Source organism: Mixophyes fleayi, chromosome 3 (assembly GCF_038048845.1).
Source record: "Mixophyes fleayi isolate aMixFle1 chromosome 3, aMixFle1.hap1, whole genome shotgun sequence".
NCBI classification, from domain to species: Eukaryota; Metazoa; Chordata; class Amphibia; order Anura; family Limnodynastidae; genus Mixophyes; species Mixophyes fleayi.
The window spans coordinates 140,866,494-140,891,434 of record NC_134404.1 but is presented as its reverse complement, the minus strand read 5'-3'; the positions used below and the strand labels follow the sequence as shown (position 1 = coordinate 140,891,434).

Genomic DNA, 24,941 nt, shown 5'->3' with positions numbered 1-24,941 from the left:
TTCTGCCCCTCCTCCTTCATCACACGGTGCCTTTCTGCTGGCTCCCCCTTTTTCCTTGTACTGTGCCTTTCCTTCCCCCCATTTTTCCTCATACTGTGCCTCTCTTCTCACCCCCTTTTCCTCATACTGTGCCTCTCCCCCCCCTTTTCCTCATAATGTGCCGACCCTTTTTCCTCATATTGTGCCTCCCCTCCCCCTGTTCCTCATATTGTGCCTCTCTCCCCCATTTTTCCTCACACTGTGCTTTTCTCCCTTGTTTTACTTACCTTTGTATTAGCTTCTTTCTTTTCTTTCTTCTGTCTTCTCTCTTCTTGCTTCTTTCCTGGTCCTCTCTGCACTGCTTCTCACTGAATGTTCAAGTCATGCCCGACATTCAGTGTAAACAGAACAGAGAGGAAGGAGGAGGCCGGCTCCACGATCATGTGAGTATATGGATTTATTTATTTTTACTACCCTGCTCCCCCCAGCAACAAAATGTTGGAGCCCCCCCATCACCCCCACAACCCCACCCCTGCCCAAAAAATAAATAAAAGCTGCAAAGTAAAAAAAAAAAATAGTTTAAAAAAATACAAACAAAGCAAAAAAAAACACGAGGCAGTGAGGGCCCGGGCCAAACCTGACATGTCTGGGCCCAGGTAATTAGTACCCTCTCGGCAGCCCTGCGTGCATATGCTTGATGTATGCGTGTTTTTTAAAAAACGCACATTGTCTTTTTTTATGTTCCTTGATGAATTAGGCCCTAAAACTTTCAATATTGATGTTGCACACTTTTTCCTTAAAGCACAAAAAGATACCCAGGGAATAATTTGCAACCGGCAACTGCAGAGCAAATCTGTGCTTCTCAGTCAGTCAGATACTCTGTCAGTCACTTGTACATCCTTCATGAAACCCAAACAAGCAATGCAATTATTGGCAATTTGTTACCTTTGTTCTAAGTGCACACTTTATGATCCAATGCACAGTGATATAAAGTCACTGTCTACTTCAGCCTGTATGTAGCTAGCCTTCTCATATAATGTAGTTACCAAACACGTGGGCTACATAAATTCACACAATCTTTTAAGTAGCCCAACTGCCTGACTAACATTACATATTTATGAAATATTGTAACATGATCAGTTTTTTAATTGTGAAGGTATTAAGGATAGATTTGATTAAAGTGATGAGAGAGAAAAGAAAATTTGTCAGTGAAAAGCTGCAAAATGAAATAAAAATAATAATACATATATATTACATGTTTATTAGCTGTTGAAAGAATACAAGCTTAGACAGAAAAACAAATACAGCTAAGCAGCAGTATATAAAATAATATACATTATTAGGTGCAACACAGACTTGAATTTAAGCTATATGTTACAAGAGAAACAAATCTTCTGTTAGTACAAAACTATATTAAAGTCGAAAGTCGAAAGTGAATAAAAAAGCAAATAGCGCATGGTGCTAATGTTTAAGATGATTTGTTGCAGGAAGATAACCAATTATTATTATTTTAGGACAAAATGTAAAAAAAATTGATTTATTAATGGCATTAACAACAGGTGTGCATTTCCCATCTAGATTCACAGTCCCACAAATTGTTACGTAAAGTGCATGGGCACACTGGGAGATAGATAGATAGATAGATAGATAGATAGATAGATAGATAGATAGATAGATAGATAGATAGAAAGAAATAAAGAAGTTCTATAAAATCAAGCACCTAGCCATGCAGTCTCCATTTGCAAACATTTGTGATACAAAATAGGTCGGTCTCAAGAGCTCAGTGACTTCAAGCGTGGTACTGCGATAGGATGCCACCTTTGCAATAAGACAATTTGTAAAATTTCATCCCTGCTGGATATTCCACAGTCAACCATGTCATTTTGGACAATGCTATGCTACCAACTTTGTGGCAATAGTTTGGGGAAGGCCCTTTTCTAATCCAACATGACTGTGCCGCAGTGCCCATTTGTGCCCATTCATTCTGCAGAGCATTTATGAGGTCAGGCACTGATGTTGGACAAGAACTCCTGGCTCACAATCGCCATTCCAGTTCATCCCAAAGGTGTTCGATGGGGTTGAGGTCAGGGCTCTGTGCGGGCCAGTCAAGTTCTTCCACACCAAACTCATCAAAATATGTCTTTGTAGACCTTGTTTTGTGCACTGGGACACAGTTATGTTGGAATAGAAAAGGGCCTTCCCCAAACTGTTTCCACAAAGTTGGAAGCATAGCATTGTCCATAATGACTTGGTATGCTGAAGCATTAAGATTGTTCTGAAGAGCTAGATAGATAGAGAAATAATTATGAGGGAGATAGATAGATAGATAGATAGATAGATAGATAGATAGAAAGATAGATAGATCATTATGAGTGAGAGATATAGATAACTAGATAGATATTAGATAGGTAAATCGATTTTAGATACCTAGATAGATACAAATATATGAGATAGATAGATGGATAGATAGATAGATAGATAGATAGATAGATAGATAGATAGATAGATAGATAGATAGATAGATAGATAGATTGGTAGATAAATATGGGATTTGTTTTATAAATATTTAAATACATTACTTTGACATGTGTACTGAGATAAATTCACTGTTAAATAAAATATTCTTTCTTCATGAAAAATTAATTTAGAAATAGATCTTTTATTATTATGGAATTTGTGGATTACTAATTTCTCTGTGCATTCTATGCCCTTTTTTTGTCTGCTTTTCTCTTTTTTGTAAATGACAAATTATCAAGCCTCTCTCTATAAGGGCACTCTGGAGAGTCCCATGTTGCTTTCCTTTGATTTTGACATTTTGATGAATAAATCATTTTGGTGCTCCAATGATTACCTTGCAATACGAGACATGACTACTTTGATAAAGCACACTAAATGGTTGCTACATTCTACTGTTAGAGCTGTTGTAAGTAAGTAAGGATGATTTAAACAAATAATTTGATTGGTTAATGTAAATATAATCATTAATCTACAGCATATCAAAAAAAATTATGTGTAACATATTTAGTTTGCCTTTAACCACCCATGCATGGTATACCCATGCATGTACCTTTTTTTAAATGCAGGGACATAGTATTCTTGAATATCTCTATCAGCCCCACAAACGCATTTTATTCTTGAACCGGAGGAAAATGCTGTACTTCTTTGACTAGAAGCTGAGGTGCTTCTTCTGCAGTGACAGAAAGGAGATTATGTTACTTATATCCTGTGCACCTTTGTGACTTCACCAATATTATTATTATTATTATTGTGGCTATTATTTGTTATCACTACCACAAATGTATATAGATAAACCATCAGGGGGTAAATGTATCAAGCTGAGAGTTTTCTGGCGTGTTTGAAAAACCAATCAGATTCTAGCTATCATTTATTTAGTACATTCTACAAAATGACAGCTACAATCTGATTGGTTGCTCTAGGCAACATCTCCACTTTTCAAACCTGCCGGAAAACTCTCAGCTTGATACATTTACCCTCAGGTGTGTGTTTTTTGCATTTGTTTCTTGGCTGTACTGAACAAAAAAGTTTCATTTCAATTTAATTTAGTAGAAAATATGGTAGAATTATAACATTTTTGCAGTGAATGTTTTTCTTTTTAATAATTAATAGTTTAATGTGTCAATCCCAATGATGCAGTTTATTTGAGTTTTGTCTTCTTTGTGGTGTACCTTCTGATTAGGTTGTTAGATAGTGCATAAATGTATTCTTTCGGTGACACCGATCTTATGATTATTAAAGTACTCCCATCTCTTAAACACAGTAAAGCAGTCATTTTGTAATTTGATCCAATATTCATGAGAAGTTAGCCTATCATTTGTAATTTAAATTCATATTCTGAAAGTGTCTGCTTACAATCTGTGTAAATGACTGGTACACTTTAAAAGCTCCTTTTGATTGATAAAAGTTTTCCAAAACCGAGTAATAAATGCATGCCATAAGAAAGTACTACATGTCTTAACAATTTTTGCATTTTGTTGGTTATGTTTTGAATGACTGATCTTCCAAGTTTAATGCATAATCCTAACTGCCATAAAGGTGACAGATGCAATGGAAATGAATCATAAAACATTGGTTATCCCAAAGAAAAGAAAGGTATTCTTAGGCTGGGTATTTTATCTATAGTATCCAGAAAAAGGCGTGTATATGTGTACCATAAGAGTCAACTATGAAATGTTCTCCGTAGACACATATTTGCATTTTATCGTTCTATTAGTTTATGGGGTACTAATACCCCATAAACTAATAGACATCTTAGTGTCTTGTCTATGCATCTTTGCGTGTCTTGTGAAGAACAGTGTCATCAAGGAAGACACGCTTTAGGCTAGGTACACACTGGAGGTTTTTCAGCCAATTATCAGGCCAATCACCTGATAAACGACCTTCCGGTCACATATCCCTTTAGTGTGTATAGTTACACAATGAATGACAGTCATTCCACAGTGACGATTGCGCTTAATTTGGTTGGTCATACTGTTTAATAATCGCGTTCCAATCACCTTCCGTTTATGTAGTGTGTATGCACTCACAATAATGATCTCCATAGAATATATGGTCTTTTGAGCCGATGCCGGCAATGAACATGTCCTGGTGACTAAGTGTAGAGAGTGCTGAAGATGGAATAATTCGTTCATTCGATCTGAGACTGAATATTTTATGTCAGAGTCACAGACGCTAACGAAATTCGTAATGACATGTGGATAGCTATAAAAAGGCGGTTAAACAGTGTGAGAGGAATGAAACAGATTTGAATGAATGAATGAATACATATTGTGGTGTCATTCTCTAAACCAGTGGTCAGGGAACAGGGGTAAATTACCCCAAATGGGGTAAAAATGAAATTCCTGGGGGTAATGCTGCCGATTCACAAGCTGTCAGTTGGATTGTAGACCCCCTTTAAATGTGAAATTGCTGTTGTACCAGAAGAGCCTCAAGGGTTGGCAGAGGCACTTCTTGAGCTTCGATGTAATAATGAAGCACGTATTGCATTTGAAAACAAAGCAGATCTGTCATATTTTTGGATGTCAACAGCTGCAAAGGCATTCAAAATTGCACATAAGGAGGCTGTCAAAAAGTTGCTGCCTTTTGAAACAACCTACCTTTGTGAACAATCGATTGGACGCTGAAGACTGTATCCAAATTGCTCTGACATCAAAATGCCCCAATATTGATGCTCTCATATAAAAAATGAATCAACATCATGGGGTAAATGTATGAATCTCCGGATTCTTCATCTCCGGCGTGTTCAGCCTCTTCAGCGCTTAAATTTAAAGCGGCGCTGCATTGTAAAGGGAAGTTTCCCTTTACAATGCAGCGCCGCTTTAAATTTAAGCGCTGAAGAGGCTGAACACGCCAGAGATGAAGAATCCGGAGATTCATACATTTACCCCCATATCTCCAAAACCTAAAGTTTTGAAGTTGAAGCTTTCAAAGAAATTTTGAATAGATTCAATAAAATTTTGAATTCCAATAATTAAAAATATATGATTTCCTTCCTTTCAAATCAAGGGGGTAACGTCAGCATATCTAAATATATTTGGGGGTAAAAGGTAAAAGAGTTCTCTGGCCCCTGCTCTAAACGCATATAGAACCAGATGAAGAGCACAGATCTGAAGGTAAATCGTGTGTAGTGTGTACACATGAATCACCCGAGCCATCGGACCTTCAGTAAGGGGTACAATCATTGTAGATAACAGATTGATCGGATAATTCTCCAGTGTGTAACTAACCTTACTACTGAGCAGAAGCAAAGCAAAGTAGTGTACAGACTGTATATGCCTTGTAATATTGTGACATTTATGGAGAAAAATATACACCAAACAGAACACAAGAAAGCACCAGTTATAACTTTATGAAAAAAAAAAAAAAAAGCTAGAGGGAAAGAAAGAGAAAAACAACATTGTGAAAATCTATTACAATGAAACAGTGCAGATAACATTTTAATTGTATTATTATAAGACACTGATATACTAATTTAGCAGCGCATTATGTATAAAACAGCTGGTAGTTTGGCTTCAAATAGAAAAGTCTCAGTGACTTTCTCATAGGCTTAAATGAATACACTACACTGTTTAAATGACAAGATCATTCCACTTGTGGTCTAATTATGGTATCATGGTAACCACAAAGAGATAGTTCTGTTCACATAAGGAAGTGTCAAACAAGTAATGCTACACCCTATAGCTGATGTCAGGATGGCTAGGTAGAAGTAAAAAGCTATAAATTACATGTTTAATTTTTTTGGACAGTCCTTACTTAAATATTTTCTTACTATTGCAAGGGACTTACTATCATTCTTACTTCCATCTCCCCACTTTTTCTTCCTTTCCCTGAAAATCAAAATTTTGCACAAGTTTCGCACAAAAATCTGATATGGCACAGAGAGCTGCGTCTATGTCGTTTAAAGAGAGTTGGAATATGCTGCGGGTTCATTGTGCTCAGGAAGGGTATTCAAAGTGTTATTCAAAACAACACTGATTATGACACATTGTAACGCTCACTGCTCACTCGACTCAATAGTTCTCATATACAAACATTGCATTTAGGGGAAGAGCTTGCACAGAACTACAGCAACCAATCAGGAATTAGCTTTTATATGTTTATTGCAAGCTACACAATGAAAGCAAGTGTCTGATTCGGCGCTGTGATTCTGAGCAAATGTTGCATCTTAATGCACTACAATCAATTGAGCCATGACGTATTTAAAAGTATGTATTGTAGAGAGGTCATCGAAGTCATTAACAACTAACCACTGGAACCATTTTGTTTAAATTACATTATTACATTATATGGGTAAATTAATCAACTACAATATATTTTACAAATAATGCAGATTGTTTTTTCTTCTGAAAAAATAAGTTTTCTAAACATACTGCTCTACCACATCATGTAGTGATTATTTCCATAATATCCTCATTTAGGGACTATACCAGTGGTCATGTGAGAAGATTCTGTGGTGTTCTTGGTGGAGACTGAACAAAAATGTTTTTCACTTGTTGACATTATTATATAGAATATTTAGTTACTGGTATATTGTTATGGTCATGGATACTCAGAACAAGGATAAACTATGTTAAAGAGACAAAAAACAAATTTGATTAAAAAGTACTTACTTCTGTGTTGAATATTCTTGAACTACATATCTGGTCTGGAGATTGCGATATGATTGGTCATAATGCTTCTGTTTCTTTTGGTAAAAAGGAACAACCTTAGAAGACATTGCACCAGCCTGTCCTTAGAACTAGAGAAAGAGAAATGTATAGTTATTTCAAGCTTAAAGCATCTATAAACTTAGTAGAATAATAGTAAATTATTGAATGGCAGCTATTAGAAATATGCAGGCACGCCATCTAGTGTTACATGTGTGTAATAAAGCACAATATTAAAATATGTCATTACAATCAGAGTCATTTTGTAATGTTAAAAGGAGCTTTTGCCCTGGACTCAGGAGAAACAGGGACCGATCCTTAGAATATCTAGTGACAGAGCCTGTGGATAGACGGCATTCCAAAAGGCTTATAGTGTGTCGTAGTCCCCTGCAGAACAGAAGCCCCTTGTTTCCAACTCGTTTCAAGTTGCTTTAGGTGATTGTTGTAACATTCATATTGGGTCAAGTTAAACAAACATTAAAATTATACCAATTGGAAACTAATAACCCTAATCCCAATTTTATATAGCCCAGACATGAGTTAATGTCATTATTTTGAAGCTACCTCAAGCTTTAACTCTAATCCCAGACCTCAAAGTGCTGTGATCTTGCATGTAAAAGACCAGTAAAGAAATGTATTATATATGTCAATATATAACAAATACTTGCAGAGCAAAATATTTTTCATTGTAAACATTTTTGAGGGTTTAATTGCCCAGGCCTCTAGAGATAAATTGATATGCCTTAGTTTAGGGATATTGTTTCATATAATCCCTTGTATTTTGCAAAACAGAAAAGGTACCCACAGCTGTGATCTTTTTCATGGGTCCGTTAATGTCTTTAGGAGGCTTTAGAGCAGACTAAAGGAGAACATAGTCTGCTCTGTGAGGTCCAAAGATTTAAATAGCTTAATGTTTGGAAATTATGGCTTAAATGTAACAGCTCATATCAAATAATCACTAGCCAATTAATGTGCAAACATACTGTCTAGCAAGAAAAATAAGTTGTTTTATAACTACATCAATAAGCAAATTACATTTTCATGCTGAGAAACAATGAATTACATAATCGACTCTTAACTGGTGTTAGTAAATTTGCTGTTTAAGAAAGATGTACTCAGAAGAAACATTAACAATCATATAAGAAGGGATTTCATAGATAATTGTTGTCAGACACAAAAGCACTTAAAAGGGACTTAATCATATTATGAACTATCAAGACTAACACTGTCCATTAATTGTTCATCTACCAACATTAAATATCATCATCATATTATCACAGGGAAAAAACAGTGCCCAGTCAATGTCAGACAGAGTGGAACATCTACAAAAAAACAAGCAAGCATTACAGTTAATAAAGTCTTAAACAAGTCAATAATAACATTTTACCACCTTTAATATTATTGAACGAAATCTCAAATAGCTATTAATTTGGTGTAAAGAATTCTCAGTGGTGTATAATCATCGGTTGACCCACCAATCATAAATTGAGTGACATAATTACCCAAAACTGCCAACTCTTTATAGAGTTTGCAGATGCACTTTGCTGCTGAACCGCCACATGTAAGCACATTAATAGTACCTTGGCAGATCTTGGTACACTGTAATCTTTACCATGTCTTTAATCCTCAATTTATATTTGTATTTTCATCAATAAATAACAACTTACAAAGCCCAGAAAATAAGAACAGATGATAAGAATTTCAACTGAAAGGTAGAAAAAGTAATTATACTGTGCAGTACAATGATCACCATTGACACCAGCAGGTCATCCACTAAAACCAGACTAGTTGTGGTCTTCACCTTTAGGAGCCCCCATTTCAAATAGAGCTTAATGTTTTTACTGATACACAGTTGAGCCCAGGTCTTGTGCACTTAGCCACAGCCACTGACTAGCAAGGATAACTAGCAACCATCAAAAGGGTAGGAGAAGTCATATAGGCCACGTCATACACAAACAGACAAAACGGTACAAAATCAGCTGGGGAAAGTCAAGAATGATGGTTGAGAACAAAGTAAAGTCAACAACAGTAATCCAATAGTATTACAATTTCCCTTTTGGGTACGCTTGTATTATTTTCAACAATCTCACATGCACACCTATAACAGAGCACTTATAAGACTAGACGCAGACCATAAGTCTCTGCTAAGAAGATGGTGGACAGGTAAGTATCTTGCATACAATTGGTAAGTATTCTGAAATAGTGACATTTCCAGGGACAACAATTTGCAGGATCAAGTCTCTAAAATCTGTGACTGTCCCTGGAAATTGGGGACAGTTGGCAACTATGGGTCACCTATATTATACAACAAAACAATGCAAATTAATTAATGAAAATTTGATAAGGTATAATGAATATATGAACAAAATAAAGGATAACTGCACCTAAACTAAAAAAGTAGTTTTTTTTTGACTTGGGGCAATATTGCAAAACAAGCACACTTATCTTGGATGTGCCATTCGTTGGATCCACTGGAGTCCCCAATGGTTCTAACGGTCCCATTCCACACTCCTCTCTCCCCTCACCACTTGATCTATTTCAAGCAGGCCAAGCAGGTGCCAAAGCTCCCACCACTTACTTTCAATTCAATTTGACACCTGGTTGACCAGTTTGAAAGAGACAGAGAAGTAAACTGATAGATCAGTGCGATATGGGATGGTGACAGCCACCAAGGACTCCGGCAGACCTGGCGAAGAATACATCTAAGGTAAATATGCTTTAGTTTTGCCACAAAACTACATTGTTCTTTAATGATCAGCTTGATACTTGAAATGTGCAATCTACATTATATATATCAGCTATAAATTAGACTGTGTATCTGTCACCTACACACAGTGAATGACATGCAGGACAATTATTTTTGAGAATGAAGCATAGAAACCAGGGATATCACTGATATCAATATGCTTATACATACTTTCATATTTATAATTGTCCTATTGCCAAAATAAATAAATACATAATATATGCTGCTGCAACATGGAAGGTTACCTATAATAATATAAGGTTAATTGCATTATTTGCTGTATTTCAGCAAGAGAGGCGCTCAACTGTGAAAGAACTGCTTAGTAATATCAAAACTGGATTTGTGGAAAGCCTTTATAGGTCCTTCTCCAGCTATCCTTTGGCATAACGTAAGTTAAATAGAATGGTGGTTGACAAAAGAAAAATCTGGCATTAAGGCATCATGACCCAGCACTTAACACAATGCAATACCAATAACCCAGACCACAAGCCACCCAGAAGATGCGCTCTATGTTGTCACTTATTCGATGGGTGACAGCATGGTACTGGAAGATACCAGACTGTCACACATCCGACAAGTGGCAATGTTAATCTCTGACTTGTGCAACAGAGGGGTCCTTGCTGAATTAGAGGATTGTTAAACGAGGAAACATCTACAGCATAAAAATTGCTTTTTATCAACTTCTTTTTTATTTGCAAACATTTCTTTCTTCTGTATGTCGTCTACCAATGTAAAACGTTTATTTTAGTTACATGCAGATGTTGTAGAAGTCTTGGGTCTTTATGGCCATGCAGTTGAGCACGCAGAGCACCCTAATTAGCCATATCAACCATAAGACTGCTCCATTTCCTGGTAATAAATATAAACTTCTCTTGGTTGAACAGGTCATGGGCGAGGTTCTGAAAAATATGATGAGTCTGCCTGTTTTTCCAAGGTTTTAAGTGATCTAAAACATTAATTTGCAAATACAAGTACGCAATTCCCATTCCAAATAATCATTACCTTAAGTATAATCAACTATCTCAACACTGAACATCTTAATTTCCTCAAAACTATATATTCATTTCTGCAGTATGTTTTGATTGGGTTCAGAGCATGTTGACGCTCTTTAGATAAATACATTAACTCTTTATTGGTCTGGAGCTAGAGTTTCATCATTTCCCTAGTTATTCTGGCCCTAAATAAAATATGCAACAAATAAAACATATACCTGTTATACCTGTTATAAAATATGTATATAAAATACTCTATAGTAAAATCCTGATCACAGATGCAGCTGCCTCCACAATTTCAGCTACCACACCGCCAACACAAAATTAGAGCTCTTGTGCATATAGTACAATACCTCTCTAAGGGGTAAAATTATCAAGCTGAGGGTTTCAAAAAGTGGAGATATTGCCTATGGTAACCAATCAGATTGTAGTTATCGTTTATTTAGTACATTGTACAAAATGACAGCTAGAATCTGATTGGTTGCTATAGGCAACATCTCCACTTTTCAAACCCGCAGTTTAATAAATTTCCATCCAAGTGCCTTTCCACGAGTTAGATCAAGTTTTTTCAAAACACAGAACTATCGACTACATATTTACATTACAGATGCTCGTAAACATATGTGAAAACATACCATGCTTAGTTATTTTGTCAAGAAAACTTGTGATCCAGTCTGATATATTGACCTCAGCAAGAAAATGCTGCAGATTGTAATTGGTAGAAAATCTGTGATATAATAAAGTCCATGGGGAAATTTTACTAAACTGCGGGTTTGAAAAAGTGGAGATGTTGCATATAGCAACTAGATTCTAGCTGTCACTTTGTAGAATGTACTAAATAAATGATAACTAGGATCTGATTGGCTGCTATAGGCAACATCTCCACTTTTTCAAACCAGTAGTTTAATAAAAATACCCCCATGTATTCATCCATCAGCCTCAAGGTAAAGATACATAATATGTAAACAAAAAACCCAGATCGGAGAGGTATCAGACAACAGTGCAGTCTCCTTATTCAACGCTTACTCCAGTGTTCTGCCTACAATAGTGGGTCATAGCTGTTCACAAACCCACAAAGACTCGCACTAAATGGGTCAGATATAAAATGTCTGTTATATACAATAAGGTTGGGAACACACTGGAAAATTTTCCGACCAATCTGTTATCAACAACGATTATACGTATGACTGAAAGTCCGCCGGTCAGGCGATTTATGCAAACACAGCTGTTGGAGCTGTTGCCTATAGCAACCAATCAGATTCTAGCTGTCATTTTGTAGAATGTACTAAATAAGTGATCACTAGAATGTGTTGCTTGCTGTAAGCAACTTCTCCACTTTTTCAAACCCGCAGCTTGAAAAATTCCCCCCAAAGAGTTATTTATGAAACAGCAAATGCTATTTTGTTACATGATGGCACTATCGTAGTGCAAATGCACCAATGTTTATGATGAAGCACATGGATTTGTAGGCCAAGATGTCTGTATCTGTGAGGGTGTACAAGTTTGCACTTTCCCATGGGAAAAGTTGGGATTATTGGGATGTCCCTTGCTATGTGCAAATTAGTAGCACAAGTGCACCTATTTTTGCACTTTAGTTGAAAAACAATATTTAATTTTGAAGGTTAAATTATTTAAATTTGCTGAAGGGGCTGGAGAAGGCATATTTTGGCAGGTGTTCCTAGTTTTAAAAGAGCATTTCTAGGCGCAATTCGAACAATGTAAGGAAAACATTCAAATACCCTAAAGTAACATATTTGTCCTCACTCTCATTATTAATTTAATATATAAATAAGGTTAACCCAAGCAATATTTTAGGGGAAAAACAGAACAATTTAATTTAAAGAAAGATGGCCTAAAGTGGAAGTAGGTTTGACTTTTCAATAATATTTTTACTGATTTAACCATGCTCCTTTAGTGGAGTCCCCACAAACTCCCAAAAGTTGGCTATTTTTCGAAGCAGCTCCAGAGTGGAACATTGGCGTGTCCCTTGAGGTGAGCGAAAAGTAGGCAGACGTGCAAAAATAGGTCTGCATCTTTTGTGGTTTGTTAATAAAACTTTGTGTTCAGGTAGAATCAGACCAACAACAAAAATATTATTACTTACCACATACAACCTCACATTGAGAGGCATACATAAGTAGTAACCGAAATATAGCCCATGGGGAAGATTTCCAAACTGTAACTAAAGACTCTATCAGTCACTAGTAACTCTATGTTCCACTGATAAATTATTAACACCAACAGCCAGTAACATTATTTCTGATGTGGTAAGGAGTTCCACGTAGTTGTGAAAAAGCTGATATGGCTCTGCCCAGTTCCATAATGATTAAATAATGTTACATTTTTTACCATATGTGATACATGAATCCTGCATCATCACATAGACACTGACAAAAGTGTTAGGGAGTTAGTTGGGTGTAATTACTTGGTGTCAAATACTCTCTCTGCATTCTTTTTCTAGACATGTTTATTTGGTCTACACCTAGAATTATGTGCAGCAAGCTCTAAATCTTCTTTATCAATGTTCATTAGGAAGGATGAGAAAACCCCTCAGTAACAATGACACCCTCTACTCTCCCAGCTCTGCAGTAAGTCTTCATTCAGGAGCATTGCTGGAGAAACACAGATTTTCCACAAACAGAATTCTCTATTTGCAACTGCATACTCAATTGCCCATACCTGTTCCAGTCTATAGACCAATAAGGGCAGTAGTGTTAGCTACTTTAGCTCTATAGGACTTATCTCATGGAGTCCTTCAAAGATGTAAGAGCGTCTGCACATTTTCCTGACATACAGCTAACTGATTTCTGAAACAATGAGGAGTTAAATATACTTGTGAAATAATGGACATGGTTCTGAATATAATTATGGAATATTTCTACCATACGTACTGCATAGATTCCACCTTACCACATAAACTTCAAGAAAAGTGTGAAGCAATGGTTTTATTACCAGTGGATTTGGCAATAAGTACAAGCTGTGCACAAGTATCTAAACATGTACATATAGTACACACTAAGAAGAATATGGAGATATATCTACAACTTCTAGTCATCATTGGGGATCCCATTATTTTGAAATTAAAGACCAGGACACCCATGGGACCAGGTCTTATCAAATAATAAAACCTATACATCCTTTTGAGACCCAACTGAAGAAAAGCAGTTATAGGAATATTCATTCTTGTCCTGCTAATCTGAGTACATAAAGAGTCTACATCACATTGTAGTTAGAGATTTTGGTTTTAAAAATGGTGAATCTCTTAGGGAAACTAGGACATATGAAATATTAACCACTATTTAATAAGCATAAGGAGTTAATCAATCTATTTTTCAATGTGGTAAATGGGTCTCAAAAGAAAATGGTTTCAAAAAGTCTGTGTGTAACATTTTTGTCCAAAGATATAGTAATAGGTTAATTGGCTTCTGACAAAACCTTAGTGCATGCGGGTCAAGGACTGCTATAAAATTTTAAATACTCTTTGTAAAGCTCTGCATAGTATTTTGCTGCTATATAGATAACTGTTAATAATTACATATTTATACTTAAGGCTCAGGCATATGAGCATCAATAAGACACGCTAGTCCTTTGTAACAATGAAGCTCATGTACAAGAATACAGGACTGTGCAGATGTTTGTCCAGTTACTGGAAGGGAAACAGAACAAAACTGGTCCTGAACTGCTGTACATGCACTTTAACTGTATTCTATAGCTAACACAAAGGAGGAAACCAAGGCAGGAACCCAGAGTCGAGGTTGAGGAATGAAGCTGGGGTGCTGTAAGAAACAGGAAGGTGACAGAAGGAGGGGGACACAAGTAATAGAGGGCCCTGCTCACAGGAGGTTACAATCTAGGGGAAGGGGCAGACCAACAGGAAACACCAGGGATGTGTCAGGGTGAGGAAACTAGAAATCTGAATGGAGAGCAGAAATGGGGACTAGAGTAGTGAGGGGACTAGGAATCTGAAGGTAGAGCAGAATAAGGGCTTGTGAAATGAGGAGTGGAGGAATAAAGAGAATGAGGTGTAAAATGATACGTGAGGCAGGATAAAGAAAGGGAGTATATGAGGGGAGAGGAGAGGTTATATGGAGGATGGGTAGGTGATCCTGATGAGGGGTTTTGAGGGATTGTTTGAAGATTTGGAGGTTAGGGGATAGCCTGATAAAATGAAGGTGGTCGTTCCATAGAAGGGGTGAAGCACAGGCGAAATCTTGGATGCGAGAATGAGATGTGGTAACCAGATGAGAGGTGAGGCGGCTGTCATTGGTTAACCATAGAGGGAAAGAGAGAGTATGAATGTAGATGAGATTGGAGAGGTAAGGAGCTGTGGAGTTAGAGAGGGCATTATAAGTGAGGGAGAGGAGTTAGAAGAGTTTTCTATAGCGGGGGAGCTAGTGGAGTGCTTAACAGAGAGGGGAAGTTGAAATAGAAAGGCCAGAAAGGATTCGACTGAAGAGGAGCAAGATGGGAGTGAGGGAGGACAGTAAGGAGGAAGTTGCAGTAGTCGAGACGGAAAATGATCAGAGAATGGATGAGAGTTTTGGATGGCGTCAATGGAGAGGGTATGAGTCTTATCGCAGAGATACAAGGATTGGGTGAAGTTTTGCATATGGGTGGTGAAGGAGAGGGAGGATTCAAGAATGACACCTAGGCAGCGAACTTGGATAAGGGAGGAGATTTTGGTATTACAAATAGGGATGGAAAGGATGGGATGGAAGAGGACTTTTGAGGGAGGAAAAACTATAACTTCAGATTTGGCCATGTTGAGTTTAAGGAGCCATTGGGACATCCAGGAGGAGATGGCAAAGAGGCAGTGGGACATCTTAGAGAGGATGGGCCAGGGAGAGGTCAGGTGATAAGAGATAGATATGGGTGTCATCGGCATATAGGTGGTATTGGAGGCCAAAGGAACGGACAAGTGAGAAGGTGTACATAGAGAAGAGCAGAGGGCCAAGGATGGAGCCCTGGGGGATGCCTACAGGAAGTGGGAAAGATGGGGAGAAGGACCCTTAGGTAGAAACAGAGAAAGAGCAGTTAAAGAGATAGGAGGTGACCCAAGATAGACAGTGTCAGAAAAGTAAATGTTTCACCTATAAACAGCTAAAGCCTCCCCCTTAGACAATACTAATGCAAACTGACCATCTATTTAATTCTCACTTTCACGCTCTGAGACACTCCATAGTGAATATACCGTCTGAGAGTCTGAGTCATTAAGGAGAACAAAGCAAAACAAGTAGTAAGTTTGCTCTTGGACAAACCATGTTACAATGCAAGGAGCGCAAATTAGTTTATTATTTTGCACATAAGTTGAATACTGGCTGTATTTTTCATGTAGCACATAAAAACATGATAGAGTTATTTTTACACTGAAATTTAAAGTTGATCTAGGACATGTTTGTTCCTACATTTTAAATTTACATTCCCCTCCAATGCAACATGGTTTTACCCAGGTGCAAAGTTACTCCTTTTTTATGCTTTGCTCTCCTCAATGACTCAGGCCCTGAGTATTTGAAAGTAAGGACTTTCGGTGTCGTGTCTGCTCTGTTTTTATTTATTAGAACTCTCAGTGTCAATAAGTTGCAATTGTTATAAACGAAACCCTAGATCAAGTGTCTCCCTGTTATTATTATGTGACCAATGACTAGATTTACTAAGCTGCGGATTTGAAAAAGTGGGGATGTTGCCTATAGCAACTAATCAGATTCTAGCTGTCATTTATTTAGTACCTTCTACAAAATGACAGCTAGAATCTGATTGGATGATATAGGCAACATCTCCACTTTTTCAAACCCGCAGTTTAGTAAATCTAGTCCCAAGACTCTAGACAGTGCAATCAAAATTATAATAATATGGGTCAGAAGTCTTTTGATCCTAGGGTATCAAAATTGTACCTGGGAATGAACATTAGGTATTCCTGTGAAAGCCTCAACTCTGATTGTCAGCTGTGTACTGTTTGTGATTCCTTTGGTGGTGACTGTATCTTTGCTATTTAATTTCGTATTTCTTGTTTACTTTACTAAAATCTCTATCAATATCATTTGACAGTCAGGACATTGGAATAATGTTACCATTATTTATTTTCACTTTATTACCATAATGAAGTAATATCCCCAGTAATATGGGTTGTCCACTTTCATTCTTCATTAATTGCTTTGTTTGTGACCTCCTGCAACTTTTAATAGATACATTGCTTATTTTTTTCCAACTTTGGAACCATATCTTTATATGACAAAATTATTTATATCCTTTACCCTGAGATACAACACAAAACTACTCTCTGGATATATTTGTATCCAACACAGGGAATACGGTAACATTGAACTGGTAACCAAGGGAAACCAATATAAGCAACAACCTGATAATATAAATATATGGTTGAAGAGCACAGCACTAATCAGAAAGATAAAACAATCTATTTCATTAAAGCTGCAGAAGGACAATAGAAGCCAGTAAATAAAACTCATCTGAAAGGGTACAAACCCTTTACAGTCTAACAATTTTACATATTCATTTAGTGCTCCCGTTTTGTTGTCAGTGTATGCTTGAAATTGCCTTTTAGTGTTTCAGTGTTTGAGGAAGGGGGAGGTTTTACAGAAATGCCAGAAGCCTGGTGACAAGCTATCTGATCAGTGGGACAGCTGTGACTTGTCTTAAGTCTGTACATATCTTCTAACTGTAAGTGTATAAGCTGTTTTTAGTCTTCACTATGGAAACATAACAACTGGATCCACCCTCTTTATAATGGAGTAGCAGTACATCTCTTGGTAGAGGACTACTATACAAAGTGACCAGTTATACTGAGTTGGTGATATAGTTGTAGAAATGTTCTAATCCATCCACGAACTGTTAGTGCTTAAATGTATTATAATCGGCCACATTAATAACTCTGCCTCTGATCTTTTCAAGGCAATATGTCTTTTACTTTGCTTTCTACATTGCAACATACTGTGTATCTGAAACAACACCTGAGTGCCAGATCTACTGATCCCAACTGGAATAGCAGTTGTTCTTCTTTGGATTAAGGAGTGATTAATTGAGTGACTTCTATTGTGAACACAAAAAAGCTATATTCCCTGGACTATTATGAGCAGACTGTTCATATTGGTATCGCTCTTGTCTTTCTTTAATATCGGAATCGCATTTTGCCATTGTGTTGTCCAGAAGGTTTGAAGTTATCTTCAGAAAGTCAACTACAATTGTTTCAAGTGGAACCAAGTGGAATCTAGCCTATCTATCTAGTCTAATCTAGTCTTCAGCTTAAATAGGGGGTTACCATGGCATTGCAATTTGCAGTGGAAGGGACATTCTGAGATAAAAAGCTGTCATCTTGCCTGTTTTGAGGAAATTGTACTATTTACCTAAAAATGGGTAGTTGTGGATTTGCTTCTGCATGCTTAGGTGACATTAGATGGACCTCCTACCAAAGTGAAGCAAATTTGTTGACTTTTCCTGTTTGTACAAAAGGGGCACCACTTTCCTTGAAAAGGGTAATTGTTGTCTTGCCTAAGTCTTGTAAGGTGGTTGTCTTGGCTTTAACTAAGTGAAGATGGTCTGTGATGGAAGCATTTGTCTGGGGCCCCTGTCAAATTGAAGGATGGTGCTTCTTTCACTTCAAAATCAATGTACAGGAGTTTATTAAGCTTCCTCTAAGACGTCATCCTCGACACATCCGCTCTGGAGCCTGTTTTCCCAAAAATGATCTCCTATCGCAGTGTTTCCCAATCCCAGTCCTCAGGTACACAGGTGGTATAATTAGTACCACCTGTGGATCTGTTACAATGTGTCAGTCAGTAATGAATACACCTGTGCTCCAGCAGAGAGATATGGAAAACAGGCACTGTTAGGGGTACCTGAGGATTGAGTTTGGGAAACATTGCCCTAGTGTGTTCCAAAGCCAAGTGCCTCACTGATACTTTTAAAGCCAGACTTCATCATCTCTGGAATTAGAAAGACTTTTTTCATTTCAACAAATAATATTGGTGTGAATAATCCTTCATTGCCTTGCTATATTCTTGGCATTTCCTGCTCTAATGGCAGTGACCATGACCCTAACAAAACACTGGAGAGTCTAGTCCCCAATAACAGTAGGGAAAAACAATAAGGCTCACGATTTTTCAGAGATACATGAAAAAATAGACATAATAAACCAAGAATAAATGTATTAGAATATAAAGTTTAATTAAGCAAGTATCTAAAATTATGAATCTCCACAAAGGCATTTTCCATGGTTAGGTTGAATTGTTTGCGAATACAATGTAGTTTATTACTTTTTCAAGAACAATTGAGTGTGTTCTCCCTATATCAATTTTAAAAATGTTTAAAGAACCATCTGATCAAATATCAATAAAAGACCATTAAAGTAAAAAACAGAAATGCCTTATATAAAATGTGGTATCTGTAGCCATTCACACATATGTACAAACATTTCAGAAGCTTTTTGGAACTAAAAATATTTTTAAAATGTGAAATTTGATCAAATCATCCAGCAAATGGACAATATTATTTTTGTTCCTGTCTCTTCCACTAATGTCATGTGTTAGACATGATAATATCCAAGCAGCCTTCACAGCTGTTCTAAACATTCAGCAGGGTTGCTAAGACTTCCATCTACAAAATCACTTACAGCAAATCCCTCTCCATGGAATGGCTTAAACATGCACTGCTAAGCTTACAAGGGAGGCGATTGCTGTTCCAATTCCACTATATTACTGTACTGTACTGTAGAGATTCAGCTTCACCAACTCATAAAACCACAAGCACAAATGTTACTTTTGCATAACATTCTGGATTATCCCATTTACTTAAAACAGAGTGTTAGCCATAAGAGGTTAAGGCTATATATACACTGAGGTTTGCAATGCATATTGAATTGCATATTAAAATGCAAGTAAAAATGTATGAAAATGTGTGAATACATTTAATAGGCATTTTGATATATTTACAAATCCTCTCAATCTGCATTTTTTAAACATGCGTCTGCACGAAAACCGTACATTGTGAACTTGTTAACACCAAATGAATGTGGAAATGCATATGTAAATGCTTTTTAACAACAGTGCGCCCATTGTGATGTTATTAAGTTTTTAAGTTGATGCACATCAGACTCACTGAAATGGGACAGGAAGTGTTAAAAAAAATCCCCTGCACTGCAACACAATGCATGTAAATGCTAAATGCACGTAAACTAGAAATAATTGGTGCAATGATATAGATTCTACATCTGTGAACCTTAGCTTGCATAAGAATGGCATCTTAAGTGGCAAATTCTACAAGCAATGAGTACATTGGCTACATTATGGCATCTTACCTGCTGGTGTCAAAAATAATGTTTTTACTAGCAAAAGTAAGTAACTGGGTGGGCGGGTGGATGAAATCAGCTTCAATGATTAGACACCCACTTACATTTGTACTTGCAGTTGGAAGCATTATGTGTACTCTGTTCTATTTACTTGTATTTTCTTGTAAGTGAATGCATTGTTGTTAATTGAGTGTCCTACATTGACCCCCAATATAGTGCAGAAGCAAACTCTGTTTACTACCATTTTCCAAATGCCAGTGGGTAACAAAGCCTTAAAATATTGCAATGCATGAAAACATTTTAATTCATTTTGTTTACACTTTTTTTCTCCCTAGTTAGAACAATAATATATTATACCATTTCCTTAAAACTTATAAATGTAAGCATGTTTAATAACATAACAAAACGTTATGTTAGCTTTTCCTGAATTGTTGCTTAATTATAATAATATATGACATATACAATTCCATAAGATTAGTGCCAGGAAATGGGTCTGATCTCTAAGATTCATTTGCTAACATCCTATTTTCTAAAAGTGGCAAGCAGTATTTTATTCTCACACTGCGTTCATATACTGCATATATCATTGTTTATAGGAACGTGGCAGAAAATAGTAACTTATACTAGCTATTGTGTCTGCCTAGGTCTCTCGTCACTTGTCTCCACCCTAAAATATTACTGTACCATTTCCATACGTCAATGACATCAGTTGGTTGGATATCAGCATCAGGATTCGGTAACACTCTCTGCTTCCCTCCATAATTAAACTCAAACCAACTCAGTAATTAATCCATCATTACTACTTGTTCTGAACTCTCCATCATTTCCAATTAGATTGTCAACACGTTCCTACTTTGTATTATGTTTTTCTTTATAACAGTCCTAATCTAGCAGAAATTACTTTGTACAAACTAAGACAAAACCGGTACATCACTTTTATCTTAATTGTTCCACATTTATTAAAATGTCATAGCAACAATATTTTGCTTACATTAGCATTTTGGAAAAATATTGATTGCTCTTACAAGCTGCAAAACATTTGTACAATTCGCCCCATGTTACCAACTAAGGGGATCATGTTGACTTGTATGAAATGTCTGCTTTTAGCACGTAATACTCTTTTGTATTTCTGAGCATGTGCACAATGCACTAGTTTCAGAACCAGACCTGTGTGCATTTGTGAAGAGGTAACAAAGCGCATTATGGGCCAAAAACGCAATTTGCGTCCATCTCACTATGACCCCCTAAGTCTGTTATTTAAACAGTACATTCATTATCCTTCTGTAACAGCATCAAATCCAAAATAAGTCATCTACAGATAAAAATTATAAACAGTCACATACACCTTGTATGCATAGATAGCAATCGTAATTGTGTGTAGTAAATTAACCGTTGCATCATATGGCATGTTAGTAAATTGCATGATATTTGCATGACAAGAATCTACAATGAATACATTGTAGATGTTTATATATTGTTTATATTCTACTTTAGGGTGACTCCCAGACATATATTTGGTAAAGGGCATTTTGGTTCAGATCAAGAATTATGAGTGAAATCCAAATGTTATTTATTTAGTCCAATGTCCTTCAGGACACTCTTACATTCAACAGATCACAATGGATTTAGTAGTTACTAGTTGTGTGAAATGTCAGAATACATACTTTAAATGCATGGCATTTCTCTAAACCCACGGAACAAGCAATTGCCATGTAATGCTTCTAATGCCACTTGGGATGTGTTGGTTTATTAGCTATGTGGCATGTATTCAAGCTAGTGAAGTACAAGGATTTGTTTTAATAGTAAAAATCTTAGAGAGTTAAGAGTACTCATTAGATAAGTCAATGGCTTATCATAAATAGTTCTGTTTGGCTGTCAAATGTTTTATTCAGTTTTCTTACATTTACTGTACATTTATTTTTTACTGTTTTACATTAGCTAAATATAAATGGTTGATTCAATTTAATTAATACCTGTACATACCTTAAATACATTTTACCATTGTTGGGCATTTTGTATCAAATATTTTTTAGTTGCATGTAATAATATATATTTATCATAATTTGCTCCATATCACATTTGCTATTAGATGTTTATAAATAAAAGTCAGATTCAATTATTTACTCTTATATATTACATGCTGTTTACCACTGACCAGTAACTGTTCGATCATTACAAATAATATGCAACAAACTATCACAAACTGACTTATGTGCTCCATATAATATATAAATGACAACTTACCAATGATACGAGGAGAAGTAAAACCTTTCTACCAGAGATGAACAGAGTAGAACAGGATCTGTGTTAACCTACTAACCAAACTCAGAGCGATGAAAACAAAAATAATATCTATCTGTAAAGGAATGCTGCAGCACTTCCACCCCATGTATGGCAAGGCAGGATGCTATATATAGCTGCCATGGAGTTGGACTACCACAGATTTAAGTCACCCTGATCAAGTATATCTTAACCCTAAACACTAAACATTGTAAGTTTTCAGATATTTTCATTCATTCATCCAAGGAAATCGTTTTAGGAATCCATGGCCCAGTATTAATTTTTTAATATTTTGTCACTTCTTTCTTTAACTGCTTTAATTTTGGCTGCAAATTACATTATATATAGATATATATATATATATATATATATATATATATATATATATATATATATATATATATATATATGTATATATATATAGTTATTGCATACTTCAGACAGGCTCTAAAATACTCATGGGCTAGGCCAGGGTTTCCCAAACCCAGTCCTCAGGGCTCCCCAACAGTGCAGGTTTTCCATATCTCCTTGCTGGAGCACAGGTGTATTCATTACTGACTGACACATTGTAACAGATCCACAGGTGGTCCTAATTATGTCACATGTGATCCTGAAAACCTGCACTGTTGGGGAGCCCTGAGGACTGGGTTTGGGAAACCCTGGGCTAGGCAATATATGTATATATATATATATATATATATATATATATATATATATATGTATGTGTGTATATATATATATATATATATATATATATAGGTATATATATGCATATATATATATATATATATATATATATATATATATAAAATTCCCTAGCCCATGAGTATTTTAGAGTCTGTCTGAAGTATGCAATAACTATTTGCTTTAGGTATTTTTAAACTAAGTTCACCTCTTTGAGTATTATCAATTATAAACAGGGAATATGCATTTAAGTGACTGTTACTGAGCATTTATAAGCTTTAGCTTTATTTAATTAAAACTTTTAGGCACTGCAGAAAAACATAAATATCATGATCTGCATCAATATGTTTAATTGTGCAAAAAATGTTTATTCATCAAGGGTAATATAAAATCAGAGCCGTAACTTAGAATTCTAGCACCTGGGGCGAGAAAGGCTAATGCCGCCCCCCTAGCTCTCAATTTTAACCAAATGTACCTAAAATATTTCTAAATTGCGCCCCCCTTCAGCCTTGCGCCCTGGGCGGTCGCCCCTGTCGCACAGCCCTAGTTACGGCCCTGTATAAAATGTATTAGAATTTCCACTTGCAGTTCTGTGGGCTGCTAATATCTGTTTCAATACAGAAAATATACAGTAAACGGACGACCTTGGAGACCAACAAACACATTGCTTCTCTCATGGTTGTTTCTATACTCTCGGGTTACACTCGGTTATTTCAAGGAGGGGGGGAAGCTCTCTTCATGCACAGCTATTTTATGTGGTGTGGAGATCTGAGTGTTGTGAATATTGTAATCAAAAAATATGAAGTTTAGCAAGCATACACTTATATATGAATATATACTTTCAAAACGCATGGCTTTACTTTTCAAAAGTAAATAAAAATGTGTATATTTAATGAAGAAGAAGGAGAGGAACTCTGGTGATGCAAGATTTATATTTTCTGGATGGAGTTCCAAGGAACACACATCAATGTTTGTCCCATAGACCAGTGGTGTGATCAGTGCTTGAAATAGGTCTTATAAACATGGATAGTCTCCCATGCTGTAATTCACGTCAGGTGCATCGTCTGTCCTGTAGCTGAGGAGTGGAAAGTGAGTAATTGGTTGACATTAATTAAAACCAATAAGAAAGATATGTATACACAAAATATATAAAGATGATTGCAATCTCCTTAATATAGAGGTTGGATATTGCAGATGACAGACTTTGATTTGATAGTAGAAATACAGCTTTATCAGGTAAAATACACCCTGCTCCTATTACAGGAAAACAGGAGTCAGGCCATGCTGTACAGTAAGTTTATCACAGCCCGGAGGGATTAGAGGAAGTAGTCCAATATAATTCTTCTGAATAATTGGACCAACAACCAGCAAACAAACAGTAGGCCTGCTATGTGATTAACAAAATTTTGATTATATAAAGCAGCAAACCCACATACAGCTTTGCTACTAGTAATAGCAAGTTACGCACTGTTTGATTATGCATTTGATGGTCATTTATTCCTCCTACAAATTATTATCTCCTTTTCAAAATCTCTCGGGAGGCAGACCAGTATGGCTGCCAGTCACACACAGATACACACAACTCTCAGCATGTGATGGAAGGGCAGAGTGGGGAGAAGAAGGGAATGATTTTACAGTACAGACAGCTCAGAGGAGCCTCTTACTACATCATGTGACATGTGATTGGGGTTGCCACTATAGTGACATGACACTGCGTGGAACTATAACTCAGAAACAGCAGCCTGACTAAACAAAACAAGGGACGATGGTAATTAACAAGCTTCTTATAGCATAAGACA

The 24,941-nt window shown here is 36.4% G+C and overlaps 1 protein-coding gene across 2 annotated transcripts in view; it reads right to left on the bottom strand.

The window, feature by feature from the left end:
- MYOM2 (myomesin 2) overlaps window positions 1-22,526 on the bottom strand; it is a 124,854-nt gene extending 102,328 nt beyond the window's left edge. Inside the window, exons 1-3 of one of the 2 annotated variants that reach the window (XM_075202481.1) lie at window positions 22,423-22,526; window positions 7,107-7,234; window positions 3,047-3,166 (exon numbers count right to left, since the gene is read on the bottom strand). In XM_075202481.1, the coding sequence (XP_075058582.1) occupies window positions 3,047-3,166; window positions 7,107-7,213 (227 nt within the window). In that variant the 5' untranslated portion in view covers window positions 7,214-7,234; window positions 22,423-22,526. The remainder of the gene's footprint in view (window positions 1-3,046; window positions 3,167-7,106; window positions 7,235-22,422) is intronic. The other variant, XM_075202482.1, reaches the window with a different exon arrangement.
- Between the last annotated feature and the right edge of the window lie 2,415 nt (window positions 22,527-24,941).